This window comes from Suillus bovinus (genome assembly GCF_016758785.1).
Source record: "Suillus bovinus strain UH-Sbo-P2 chromosome Unknown EDB93scaffold_8, whole genome shotgun sequence".
Classification (NCBI taxonomy): Eukaryota; Fungi; Basidiomycota; class Agaricomycetes; order Boletales; family Suillaceae; genus Suillus; species Suillus bovinus.
This window is the reverse complement of record NW_024542064.1, coordinates 391,350-405,368: the sequence shown is the minus strand read 5'-3', so window position 1 is coordinate 405,368 and position 14,019 is coordinate 391,350. Positions and strand designations below refer to the sequence as shown.

Below are 14,019 nucleotides of genomic sequence, written 5' to 3'. Positions count from 1 at the left end.
GAAAGACAGTTGTTCAGCGCTGTGGGAGCTCGAGTAGTAAAATTTTCACAAAAAATTCTATTTTGTATCAGTGAAGGGTCTAGAACCGGTTCAAACTCGAACAGAACCATACCAGACCGGTCCATTGGCGAACCTATAATCCTGGTTCGGGTTCAAGGGTGAGAAAACAATGCTACTTGGTTCGAGTTCGAGTTCAACCAAAATCTGCTTGAACCGGACCTGAACCGGACTGCAGCAACTTTAGTTCTGCCACATCAGCAATATCTCACATTTCCTTTTTGGTCTTGTTTGTATTACTCGTCTGAAAAAAGTCACTAAGTAAATAAAGCAAACCTCAGGTTTTATAGAAGCTGCTGGTCATTTTAATGTAAGAAATACAATAAAAAGTATTAAGCCTAAGGTAGAATGTAAATTGGTTTAAGATTTATTAGAGGTACTAATAAACTAGTCGGGGACATGAAGAAGGAATTTCGAGTAATCATTAAATTTATTAAATTAAGAAGAAAATTTCGACATTTCTGACATTGCTTATCCTGCTGGTGTCACTTTCTGCAAACACAGTTCAAGTGAATATTGTAGTGTAAGACACATAAGTGAATTTCAGTGTGATCAGAGAATATGAAGCAGAGGACAATGAGGCCTTCAAAATGGCTCTGAAACCATGGTGGAGGCAGAAGGGTGGTAGGAGAGAAGAACAAGGCCTTTGAACAGCTGCAAAACCATACAAATGGCTCACAGAGGCAGGAGGGTAGTAGGAGGGGAGGATGAGGCCTTTGAACACCTGCAAAACCATACAAATGGCTTGCAGAGGCAGGAGGGTAGTAGGAGAGGAGAACAGGGTCTTCAAACACCTGCAAAACCATACAAATGGCTCACGGAGGCAGGAGGGTAGTAGGAGGGGAGGACGAGGCCTTTGAACGCCTTCAAAACCATACAAATGGCTTGCGGAGGCAGGAGGGTAGTAGGAAAGGAGGATGGGGTCTTTGAGATTAAAATGCAATTTCAAATGCATGATGGTCAGCCAACTTGTTGATGTAGAAAGCATGGAATGTGTCTAATGAATGGTAAAAATTAATGTTGCAAGGGATATAATCAGTACCATAGATAGGAAGGAGATGAGCCGCATGGTAGATTGCATTTATGTGCATTACAGATATATTTGGTGAACGTCCATCAAAGGATGGCTGAACTATCCACATGCCCATGTCTTCATCAGGAGCTTTGCTGATGACATTGAACCAATGAACAACAGCGCACTCATATAGGACCCACTTGTACTTGAACAAGAAAAAGCACAGTGCTCACATAACTTCAAGTCCTCGCATTCCTTCAAGCTCTGGTTGTTACAAGAACATCTAAACGCTTGGGCCCCTACCATTTTTTCTCCTGATCCTCCTCGTATCAGCCCTCGCATCATACCCTTACCCCGACCTTACCCTTGTCATCCTCGTCATCCTCGCATTCCCTTTCGCCCTCTACCTGTCGCTTCAGCAGAGCCAGTACATTTGGCCGGATCCTTTTGCTGACGAAGCATACCCATGCTCCGTTTCACCACCTGACTGATCCTGTGGACAGTCCCCTTGCCCTTACCGTCTGGACGGTAACCTATGATAGGATGCACGACACATCCCCTTTGCCCTGTTCCCTTTTATGATCTCTGACTCGGTGCGCAGTCGCACATGCAACTTATACTTAGATCCGCAGCTGCACGATCGTGCCCCTGCGCGTTTCACTTCTTATTTTCGATCTTTGACTCACTTTCTTATCTAGCACGTTCTACCCAGACCGAACGTGCCTTCCTGTTATGGTCTTACCCTTTATCGATTGCCTCTCCTGGTAGTACGAGTTATCATCCACTAATATGTCTCCTGTCCTCTATATAAACTTGCTACCATGTACTATATTCTCTAACTTGAATCTACTTGGTTCTTGACCTCCTACTCTCACCAGAGTGATCCTTTTGCCTCGCCAGCAGTCTATATTCTATCTTCTTATCTGCTATCGCGGATAAGCCTATAGTCTCGACCTTTACTCATCGACTTCGTCGACGAGCAAAGCCCCTGTTAACTAGTCGGACTTCTGTCCTTCTAATTAACGACGATCTTACGATTAACCTTCGGGTGTCGTAAGCCTAGGCCGATATAGCTTATCGTCTTGCACTGCGTGACATAAGCTACCGATTTGGACATAGGCGTTAAATCGTACTTGCCAAAGACTGCCAAGTACGACCCTACCTTGGGCTAGCCCAAGGACGTCCACAGACCGTTGACGACACAAGCTCTGTTTGAGCGTCGCCAACAGATACATCCAAGTCGTAACACTGGTCGTGCGTTAGTAAACACACAATCATAGTGACTGGGTCCATTCCTCTATCTCGGGCAGGATCAAATGTGTTCTCTGTGCATTCCTCCCATCCCACTTGGGTCACTGGATGCATAGAATCTTGATGACGCTGAATTGACCACCGAGACTTTGCCATCATAGATTGGGAAGCTCTCAGCTGGGATGATTGCATGGTCATAAAGGTCGCGAGGGTGAAGCTGTTCGAATAGGAATTTCCCAACAAGGTCTTTTAAGTGCGGGATAGACAGCTCAATAGCAAGTGCTGGCACAGTGCATGCACATTTGTGTTCTGTCATTTTGATGAGTTATGTTATAGCAGGTATCAAACTAGTACATACAGCATGTTTGCGCAAGCTGCACCTGAGCCTCAATCTCTGTTGGCCCATTATCAATCTCACCATCGTCCAAGTCAGCACCAGATTTGATCTGAACATCAGGAACAGTGGTATTCACACATGCATTATTGGTACTGCCTGAATTATTGATGCAAAATCAGTACGAGACATAGCATAACACCAAATCACTAACCTTCGGTATGTGGGGCATCTGTAAGACATGTACCATTGAGCATACCTGTTAAGGTCATACTCTTGTATTAATGGATCCGATAGGGCTTCAGCCTCAGCTCGTACGCTGTGCCCCTTTCCCAAGTATTGCCCCTTATTTCAGAGAGGGAGATATAACATGTCCGGAGGATCGGATGAGTACTGTAATGATATCTGAAGGTTGTCTGGATAATGGAAACATGTGTAAGACTAATCTGGACAGGTCCGGACTAGAAAACAACAGAGTATAGACTATCTGAAGATAGAGTCGAAGATGTAGACTTATAGGATACAATCCTTAAGTCTCGGAATGTGACAAGAGCTTAAATAGGCTCGAGTCCGGAGGACAGAAAGAGAACAAACTAAGATGATATTCAAACTGAGGTATTACAGGGCATATACAAGGGTTTATATACTAGAAGACTATCCGAGGCTATGCACAAAGTATAAGCAAAGTTTATCACAAGTTAAACGCGAGTTAGAAATTAGCACAGGTTAATGGATCATAAAGCATAGCCAGAAGTAAGGATAACCGAGATACCAGGAACAAGAAATACCGAATAAAGGAATAGGCTGTGATTAACGTTATATGAACAGGAAATGAATAGGAAGCTTATCGTATCTCGGATCGGATCGGATTTAGGGTCCGGATGAGAAGTGTGGATATATGGGATATGACAATACTGCATTTGGTAAAGTCTATGCGCAAGGTGGCAAGTTTGTCGAGCCATTGATTTGTTATGAGCATTTGCCCAAGTGCATTGTACCTGTTTGACTGACACCATGGTTGCTTCATGGCCTTGATATGTTTGTTCTCTGTCATAGAGGAACAGAGCCCATTTGGAGCGCCAAAAAGATGGATAAGGTCAGGGTAGTGCTTCATTGAATGCTGATGTGGAAGTGAGAACATAGGAATGACACAGAGTCGGTGAAATATTTGATGGTAGTGGTGGAACCAACAAATTGCGTCTTCTACTTGCAAGATTGTGTCCTACATGATGGTGTTCTTTCGGACTAGGTAGCAGAATTCCAAAAACACATGAAATGTGCGGATGACATCGGTTGGTAAATGGCCTTCTATTGCAGGCAGATATATCTACAAGTCATAAAACAGATATTTGATCAGTTGAGTCTCATTTGAATTAAAATACATGTACTTACCTTTATGAGCGCCTTTGAGTCGTCCCCAGTCCACTGTTTGAATCCACAGCCCTGCAGAAAACATTGCAAGCCAGTGAATGGAACAGCAGCAGCCAGACATTGGTCTATATCATCCATAATGCACTCTGCTTCGCGTTTTCTGTGAATATGATGGAGGTACCTCTCCACCCATGCAACAAGATGGTCCTTGAAGCAGCCTTTAATAATCTGGTGAAGGAGATCTGGTGCGATAAGCTGATGAATATCGGCACAGAGGAAGTCATTAGTGAATGGCTAAGCATAAATAAGCCCCATGAGCACCCCAGATAACCAAACAAAGCATACCATGACTTCTCCAACAATACCAAATTCACTCCACAGCATGCTACTGAATCTATCCTCTTCAAAGAGGGCCTCTCTGTGTGTCTCACATCGACAAAGCACATCATTGTCTAGGTTTCGACATGGAGCAAGACACTTGCAGAGGCATCAGACATTGGGAGAGCAGTGAAAGAACTAATAAAACAAACCTCAGACACCATCTCCTCATGATCGACATAAGTAACACCTGCTCCTCGTAGTCCATGATATATGGACCTAGTCCATAAATAACACGTTGATAATAGCCATCACTGAAACATACAATCTCGGGCTTTGACATGGCATCTTTGAGTGCATCAAGTATCTTTGTGAGTGAAGAATGGAAGATCTGGTGCCATAAATTGTGAAATTCTTCTGTCTCTGCATGTTCCTTGGTAGCTACAGGACAGAGTCAAGTTACAGGATAAAACAACTTGAAAAAATGTACTCTTCGGTAGGGCAAGAAAGCCAACAAGACAGAGGGTGTTTTGGTGTACTCAGTGCACATTGCCGATGGACAGATACAACAGATAGTACTTGTTGTTTCCAGTGCTGACTGACACAGTGGTCTTGTCACTTCCAAGTATTATCAGTACAAATGTAGCTCCGAGATTGCTGGGATCAGTGGCGATAATATCCTGAAAGGAATGATTATGACAAGAAGACTAATTTAATATAGGAACATACCGCTTGCTGCCAGGCCCAATCAGCTGACATAAAGTCCTGGAAGCGACATTCATCCTTGTTGACCGAAAATTCATGGAATGGCCAATAATCAAACTCATTTACATAGTCAGGGTTAGCCAGAATGTTCCATGTGACTTCATGGGGGTCATGATACCAAACATCAAACTGTTTGCTCATCCATGGACATCAGAAAAAATTTGGTGCTACATTTCTTGTGCTTATTGTTACACAGTTCACATAGTATGAGCTACCTTTAGCTAACCATTCATAGCCTCCATAGTACCTATACCACATGGTTTAAAACATGTGATCCATAAAGTATGCCTGGTCTGTGTTATAGCTGACATAGCTTGCCCATAGCATATGACTTTAAGTATATACTCATTGTATATCTAGAACTTACTGTTATATAATCTATATAGCACTCGTAGTTTCTGTAGTGCAGGCTAGCCAGCCCTCATTTTGTGTTGATGGAGTTGCAAAGGCATAGGTGGCATTTCAATATATTTACAGTAGTAAGTCATGAAATACAACATTTGCACAGTTTTGATCTTCATTTAACTCTGAAAATAAGCACAATGTGTCTCTTCGCATCCTTACTCTCAATAGTGCCATATACAACTGACTATGCATGAAAGGATCTGTTCATAAGTCGAGTATGGTTCATGTGAGTGTCAGCCCTTGACACCCATTAAATGTGGTTGCATATGTGAGTCATAGAGGGAACTGTCTTTGATTTACTGTCCATGACAAATGATTTGGATGGAATGCAAAGTTGATGCAAGGAATGCAGTGGCTCTCAAGTCTATTGAGTAGTTGGACTTCAACAAATCTGTGATGAATCATGCGTACTCGTGCATTTTGCACTAATCCTTTTTCTGCTGACAGAGGTTTCATTGAATGGCACAAATACAGTTTTGTTTGAGATCTAGGCGATGACTCATGGTACTCCAGGATAGGTCAACATTGCGAGGTAATCAAAGGTGTGTTCTGGTGCATTCAATGGTGTGAGCTCAACTTCTTTCAAGCTGTCCAAGCTGAAATAAGATTCACTGCGGAAATGAGAAATTGACCAGACCCTATCTGGATGTGGTTAAGCCGTCTGCCTAGACACAATTCGTACTTAGTAGTCTATCTGTACTTGAACTGGATGTGAGGAATTTGGATGTTAAAGATTTCAGACTTTGGAGCAAACCAGACCCACAGTTAGAGGCAACACCAGGTAAACATACCCAAACTAGAACTCAGACACACGTTCTTACCATCAAACCATACACATCCAAGCAGGCTTCAAAACCAGACACTAACCATGGTCTAGGTACCCTCACAAGGTGTATCTGGACCTTGGGATAGCCCAAAGGGTCAAATCACCACAAAAAATTCTTAAGTCTTTTCTTTACTACTTACTATTCACATCCAAATCATGCTCATGTTCGAAGACAACACCATACACCTCGAACTACCTCTCAAGTACCCAGAAATGATACGGGTCACATTTATTCCAGACTTACCTGTCCCTACCTGCCTGTCAATTGATTAGTACATTAGTTTGTCAATATCTTTGCTTGTGCTCATTTTCGTCTCCCATCAGTGCCCTATTTTATTGCAGGACATTCAATTTTTGCATCGTTGACGAAGCTTCTCAGATTACTCTGCCCACATGTCTAGGTCCGCTTCAGTTTGCTGATAAATTTGTTTTGGTTGGAGATCATTTCCAGCTTCTGCCACTAGTGAGTTTCTTTTGTTGCATATCGTGATCTCCCCTTTATGCATGTTCAGGTCTGCAATCCTGCTGTGCGAAAAGGTGGTCTGGAACTTTGATGATGGTCCAACAGTTCCTTCTTGTGTATTGGTTTCCACTGCTCCACTATCTCTGCCAGATTTGTGATGCTGGATCTCATCTAGAACCTGCAGAAATGTGTTGTACTATGGATGATAAAGGTAAGCTGGTCCTGATAAAACTTGAAGTCTTACATTTGGTGATCACCATTGCAGCCCTACAACCTTATGACTTCCTTTGCTCTGATTTTGGTCCTTGCGATGCTCTGCTGAATCAGCACTCAGCTTGCCCTTTACATATGTGGCAGGAGGGGATCAAACTGGTGAGAACACATCTGATTCAACCCTAGTCCATTCTGCTGACTCGTTCCTCCAAAGTCGTACATCCCATGCCCTCCACTCCCTCCACCAATTCCTTCACCATACAAACCAAGTCCTGATGGATTAAAACCATGACGATTATCAGGTGCTGTCTCCACAAAAGGATTGCTGGGGAACACACAGGGATGGCGGAACAGGGTATGGATCCATCATATTCTGAACCCTCTGAGATGTACTGACAGATTTTTCTGCAGGTGCTCCAGCTCCATCTGGATGGCGCTGTATGCCTAGTGTGTTTTGAAACATAGCAGAAGGATGGGGATGAATGTGCTGGGATCATCCAGAAGCACCTTTTATTTACAGGTTTACTGAGGTTCTGCTGCGTAGGTCTATCCATCATAGATTTTGTTGTTGCTATCTGTATGCCATCTATACTCAATCTATACTCAATCTATACTCAATCTATACTCTGTCCATACCTAAGGAAATGTATATTTGATTCCTATCTACACATGGCCTTGAGTATGGTTTATCTAACAGGTCTAAAACTAGACAATGGATATTGTGTCTGACTAGAGTGCAGTTAGGGTTCGAATGGTGCGACCTTCCATACATTTTTTGGACTTGGGCAGATAACATTGCATACATCTGGTTCTGGTATAGTTTATACCTCTATCTGTACTCTATCTGGATATGGACAATTTCTCATTTCCACAGTGATTCTAGGTGTGTTGTAAGTACACTTCTTGATGTTCATTTGTGATACTCACGAAAGTCACCTGGCAAGTTCTCAAGAATTTTGTCATTGAACTCTGAATCAACATAGATATTGAGAGGGGAAAGGAAAGCACACTGTAGACATATTTCAGCATCAAGAAGGACATGCAGTGGGAAGAAAGATTGAATGGTGTCATCAAAGTTTGTGCTCAGCTGCTATAAGCACGAGATTCTGTCGATTTTCGGAGCAGTCTTCGCTGATACAATCAATGAAAGCAGTGAAGTCTGGATCTCCCATGCTTTGAATGGTGTGTTGAGAGTGAAGATGCGAATGCTATTCCACAATGTTGAAGACTTTACTGATGCTGTGTGAGTCACAGAGGGAACAGTCTTCAATTTACTGATGAATGACTTGGATGGTTTCAACTGAATCTGCGATGCAGTGCAATCACACAGTTCACATTAATTCCTTCTCTACTGAGAGGTTTCATTGAATGACTCAAATGCAGTTCATTCATAGAACAGGACACACTGAAAAGGAGACATGCACAACAAATTCAACGACAGCATGACGTGGTGGACAACATACCAGCAGTTATGCATGCTTAGATATATTAGATATTAGATGGTGAACCTATTATGTGTTTGTAGCACTTACTTTGCAAACAATACCCAGGCCAGATAATGCACTTCAAATCTTGTCCTGTTGGCAGAAATTATACCCAACTTCAGTTACATGCGTGGCTTGACAATGAGAAATCACTCCTCACTGCCAAACTACGTGTGCAACCGTGTAGACGCAAAACACCATAGAATTCCCCCCCCCCAGGGTTAAGAACCGTCACGCATAAGGATGTTTTAATAGTGCTTGTGCTTGTGCCAGGTAAATATTCCAGTAACTTGGGTCCTCGAGGTTCAATAACCCTGAATCATATAGGTGTTGCGAGTGTCCAAGTAACTTTGATAACTTCCAGTCAAGGAAGGGACTCGGGTCACCTGAGAGCGGGATGTGAGAACGTGGTATGATGCTCCATGCAGGAGCAAGGTTGATACAGAGACAGAGGCAGCAGAATTGATGTAGAATGTCTGATTGAAACAGCATAACTAGGGTACTTAACCTGCAGGGCCAGGGGTAGCTGGGAATACAATCCCTGAGAGGTACACAGGTGATCTGATAATTAGATGCACATCTACCCCACTAACCATGGGGCTGGGATAGCTGTGAATGTAATCCGGTCCATGAAGGACACTTGCTGCCTAAGTCCAGGGAGTTGGCGAGCATTGATATTAAGCTATGGGTCAAGAAAGCATCAAGAACCTTGGTTGAACTTCGGGAGAAACTAAAATGTGCCTCTGCTGTCCTGCCAGAAATCACCAAGACTGGTCTCGGCATTGCTACAAAATGCTTTGCATCTCTGATGCTGGACAAGAGCAGAAGGCTCTGAGAAAGTTGTCAATGCATTATGCAAGGTGTTGAGACCAGCAATCTAGATCAGCAGAAAAGCTTAGCTTCTCACGTGATCCAGATGAAAAACACTGAATAAGCTTGTAGAGTGAGGTCTGCCAGTAGAACACACTTTGGACTGGCTCAAGTGCCTGGTGCTCGACCTGTTCGGATGGAGAGTCGGATGAAGCTGTTGACTCATAAGAGATGGCAGATACTCCCATATACATGATGCTTAGCTTCTTCATACTCAGATTACGACTCAGAGGTCAAAGTTGTGGCTAAGAGCTTCACTAAGTACATGAGTCTCTTGAGACCCAAGGTCTCATGGAGCTAGAGTTGAAGAATAAAAGACTAAGCCTGTCCATGGAGTGTTGGTAAAGGTCAAGCTAGTAAGAGAAATGAAACATAATATAACTGTATGAGATAATTGTTATGTGATGATGTATCTCACCGGATAGATTGATGGGTGTGATGGTCGATGAAGTTATTAATCAAGAAATGCTCGCAGCAATTGATAACATTGCTCGATGTCCATGCACGATTAGCTCTTCAACCAAACTTTGACACCAACTGGCATGTTCGAAATATAGACTCCACCTCAATTACGGACACATCTTGCACACCATTTCGGTAACTTCAAGAAATAGGGTACATCCCAGAATTTGGATCTTTGTTTCAAGGTTGTGAAAACCATTCAACATAGGCAAGGTGTCCAATCTGCCTTGGGAGAGACATCTTCATGACATATTCATCTGGAATGCAAAAAATAACTTTCAGTTGTGCTACTCATTTTCCTATCAGGGATTGTCAGTATTAAGATAGATAGCAAGACTCAAGATAACAAACCATCAATGCCAGTTGCCTTGCTCTCACACCCTGATTCATTGATAAGAATTGTGTCAAATCGTGTGTCTAACTCTCCTATGCCACTACTTTTGAGTCTCTTCAGCTCTGTGTGCGCAGTGTGCACAGCCACAAATTCAGTATCAACTTGCAAATTCGGAACCACAAACTTGATGTGATACCACATGTCAACTGCTGTCAAGTCTTGTAAGATATTGGCATACAAGTTGTGGCTGACTTGTCCACGTTGGGAAGAAGGCTGAAGCTGGTGGACTATGAACTTCATGATGGCAACCTTGAATTGTGTTGCCCCAAACTGATCTTCGAGTACGTAAAAAGGCACAGCATGAGCAGAAGGATTCTTTGCAAGATAGATGCCAGGCGGCAGGGGCCTTCGCCAACAGGCGCAGGGCTTCAGAATCTCTCTATGTCTCCATTGAAGGACCAAGTCAAATACAACCATGGATTTGTGTCACTCCAGCCATTTTGTCATCTGGTGCAAAATCTCCTTCTTATTTGTTGCTCTATACATATTCTTTGTGTAGTCTATATGAAGCCACTCAGTAGCTTCGGTGTTGTAGTTGTTGGTCATACCAAAGCAGCAAATGGAATCAGTATAGTGCTTGAGCAAATGCAGCTTTGCGAAATTGAAGTCTTCACTGGTGCATGCACCAAGATTGATGAAAACATCCTTGTTGGTGTGAAATTCATCCAATGCATCTGACAGATATACAAGTGTTGCTTCAGTATGGCTTTGGTACTGAGCAATTTCAAGGAAATCTAAGAGACTACGAGTGGCACAGATCACTCCGGCAGGTGCACCAGGTGCGTCGACAATGCATTCAAGGAGTTACTTGCATATTTCGTGATGTTCTGGACTAGAAACTTGGGTGAGGCCAGATATGCCATGTGAGAACAGACGGACACCATGAACACAAGGCATGCACTTAAAGCAAGCATCCAACTCTGCATTGCCAACAAGGGTTTGAATTCACCCACAAATGTGCTTGACAAGGCCTTGGTATATCTGATGAAGGATATCTGGAGTAATGGTGTCATGGATATTGCAGTGCAGCAGCCCAATCCAGAAAGGGTCGAGAATGAGATTTAAGCCATGGTCTCTCGCAGCTGCTTCAGCACGAGCTTTTGTTACTTGCTGACTAGCATGACAAATGGTGTGAATTGACTCTTTTTGATGTTGGGGGTCTCCAGGGATATGATCACCTAGTTCATCCTCAGTCACAAAGCACTTGGGACACATTTGGGCATAGCACGTGCACATCACCAGGGCTTGCTCTGGATAATCTGCCACATAGGCAGTGAGCACAGGAAATCTGAGGTGCACTGCCCCATCCTCACTTATAAGCTCTATCCTGTTAGTCAGAGCTTCAGCATGAAGCGAGCTGGTAACCATCCACATGGTATAATAAAAGAGCTGCACATGAGTATGGTGGGCACTATCTACTGAGATATCCATTCCATCTAATGAAATGGTAGGAAGGTATCCAATAATTTTCTGGGCGCAAAAGGACGGCCTGCGGCAAATAGACTTCAAAATATTGCCAATAGTAAGATAGACAGGGTATGTGGTTTTATCACCCCGGAATTGCAGAGCTGGGTCTTGTCTGAGCTGAGTATGACAGGAACAAGAGTAGCACCCTCTGGAAGAAGTGTCTCAAAGACAATCAACACATTTCCAGAGAAAGCATTCAAAACCACAGACCTGCACCTTCCAAGACCAATTGCCACTCATCAGTTCGTCATAAATGTGCTCAGTTTTCCCTTCATCTGCAAAGTGGTGTTCCAGTGCATAGGTGAGGTGGTTGAGATAGGCAGGATTAGCCCACAGTTCTTTGATGCATTCAACAGGATCTCGCATGAATAATTCAAACTCTTCATTAATGCCTGATATCTGAATGACACTGTGATGCCACAGAGTCACACCAAGGAGTTCATGATTGATTTTTTGGTGGAGCACATGGGAACTCTTGTAAGATAGTTTGAGTTTACATTTCACCTAGCAGAAATAATTTGAAAATGATGTTGATGCTGCTTCTGCGTGCTTACCCCATCAATGGACAAAAAATTTGAGAAGGCATTTTGACTCGGCCCTTGCTGTATGGCCCACCGAGCTATCTCATAGTCACATTCACTGATAAAAGGGTGGTATGGATTATCCTCCATATGGAGGTCACAACAGGTCCGGGTATATGTAGGGTGAGTAGTGTCATTGATCCGCAAAACCCTGCCTGCTTCTGGAAATTTTTCGACTGCAAGTATAGGATCCTCAAGGTCGTTGTGTGAGGCTTCATTGGCTAGGCTTGCATAAGGCTACAAAGGTGGACCAGTCTGCTGTTGCACTTCCTGCACTTCAGCAACCCTAGCAGCGATGGTGGTGTCATCATCCTGATTCCCTATATGATCATCCTCCTGATTGTTCAGCTCCCAATAATCTCTCATCACAACCTCATTCTCATCATTGTACATGGTATGGACCCACTTGCAATTTGGGGCTAGTGCAGTATGCGTACTGAGATGTGAGCAGTGTCTTGAAGGTTTTCTTGCAGGAAGGGCAGTAGGCGATGGTAGTAGACATCTTGATACAAAATGCTGGAAGAGTTTCCAATGAGACAAAGTCAACCAATGAGTGGTGCTGAATGACGACACACAACATTATTCAAGCTTCCATCAATGACTAAATTGGTAGTAGTGCTGAAGAAAATGATGTCACTGGTGGCAAAGAGAATGGGGGTATTTTGAGGCCTTCCAAGTAATAAATTTTCCTTCTAAGTGAGCCTAACTGGCTGCTCTGCTGAACTATGGATTTTCCTTGCTTAAGCTCTAATAAGCCAGCTTTGACGACAATTGAAATCAAGGTATAAGTTTGAGAATGCAGGTGGTGTAGAATGTTAGATGAACCTCAAAGGCCCATCTCATGGAGCACTAACAAAGCCAAGCTTCACTGGTACTCCTAGAGAGAAAGGTCTTCACATTGAGGATGTGTTCCATGTACCAGTCAGGTTCAGAGACTCGGTGGACAGTCAATTCTTGAAACGGAGACTGTAGGGTATGTGGGATGTAATGACTGATATCCTGGATCCTCAAGAGAAAAATGGACTGTATAGGTTGGTGGTATACCGGTCATAGCAAGTCTAAAAGGGGTGAGGAGGCGTGTCTCGACAAAAATCCAGCAACACCAGGCATCTATGGTGCCACTCTGGAGGTATGAATGAGGCAAGGAGGTAAGACAGTGAGCCCACTGGCAAAGAGCCCTAGGAGTGTATGAGGGATGATGAGGTATCATTGTGCGAGAAAGCTGGAATGTCACAGAATAATTATAATTATACTGTTCAAAAACGTTCAGAGAACTCAAAGGAGGACTGAGACAGGTTCTTGTGGAGCTGAAGGGGATCTCGTGCGAAAAGTCTGGCTTCTTATAGTAAGACTCTTCGACACACTGGGTCGCCAAGGGATTCAAAGAGACTCTGTATGAAAACCCTGGCTTCTCATAGTAAGACTCTTCAACATGCTGGGTTGCTAAGGGATTCAAAGAGACTCCGTATGAAAAGCCTGGCTTCTCATAAGAATTTGAGGTGCTCATAGAATTGACAACATCCTGCCGATGCTGAGTCCTGATGGAGGCATGGATCGATGCCAATTTATGGAACATTATCTAGGTGTCTAGATATGGCCCACCCACAATCTACATGAGTTTCATATACTCATGATAACCCCCAGCTTCAGCTCAGCAAAATAGACTAAAATGCTTAAAATTGAACAAAAATATAACAGCTGTGTTGAAATAATATGGTCTTTGTAGGTGCTAGCAATACTAGC

General features: G+C 43.3%; 4 protein-coding genes across 4 annotated transcripts; all 4 read right to left on the bottom strand.

Annotated features, from left to right (window-relative positions):
* Positions 1-989: 989 nt before the first annotated feature.
* On the bottom strand, positions 990-1,298 carry EDB93DRAFT_1078966 (uncharacterized protein; the record flags this gene model as incomplete). The annotated part of the gene is made up of 1 exon (XM_041445418.1): positions 990-1,298. A coding segment is annotated over one exon (309 nt), but the record flags the coding sequence as incomplete, so codon positions are not given.
* A 1,086-nt stretch (positions 1,299-2,384) lies between these two features.
* Positions 2,385-2,914, bottom strand: EDB93DRAFT_1247026 (uncharacterized protein; the record flags this gene model as incomplete). The annotated part of the gene is made up of 3 exons (XM_041452527.1): positions 2,385-2,605; positions 2,682-2,816; positions 2,872-2,914. 3 exons carry the CDS (start codon positions 2,912-2,914, stop codon positions 2,385-2,387), a joined length of 399 nt encoding a protein of 132 aa, XP_041311172.1.
* Positions 2,915-3,879: 965 nt separating this feature from the next.
* Positions 3,880-5,252, bottom strand: EDB93DRAFT_1101258 (uncharacterized protein; the record flags this gene model as incomplete). The annotated part of the gene is made up of 7 exons (XM_041447087.1): positions 3,880-3,984; positions 4,050-4,283; positions 4,374-4,446; positions 4,559-4,625; positions 4,672-4,694; positions 4,950-5,026; positions 5,076-5,252. The coding sequence occupies 7 exons, from the start codon at positions 5,250-5,252 to the stop codon at positions 3,880-3,882; spliced, it is 756 nt and encodes a 251-aa protein (XP_041311171.1).
* Positions 5,253-10,014: 4,762 nt separating this feature from the next.
* EDB93DRAFT_1101256 (uncharacterized protein) lies at positions 10,015-12,669 on the bottom strand (the record flags this gene model as incomplete). The annotated part of the gene is made up of 7 exons (XM_041447086.1): positions 10,015-10,091; positions 10,186-10,574; positions 10,713-10,962; positions 11,182-11,812; positions 11,906-12,094; positions 12,250-12,513; positions 12,544-12,669. 7 exons carry the CDS (start codon positions 12,667-12,669, stop codon positions 10,015-10,017), a joined length of 1,926 nt encoding a protein of 641 aa, XP_041311170.1.
* Between the last annotated feature and the right edge of the window lie 1,350 nt (positions 12,670-14,019).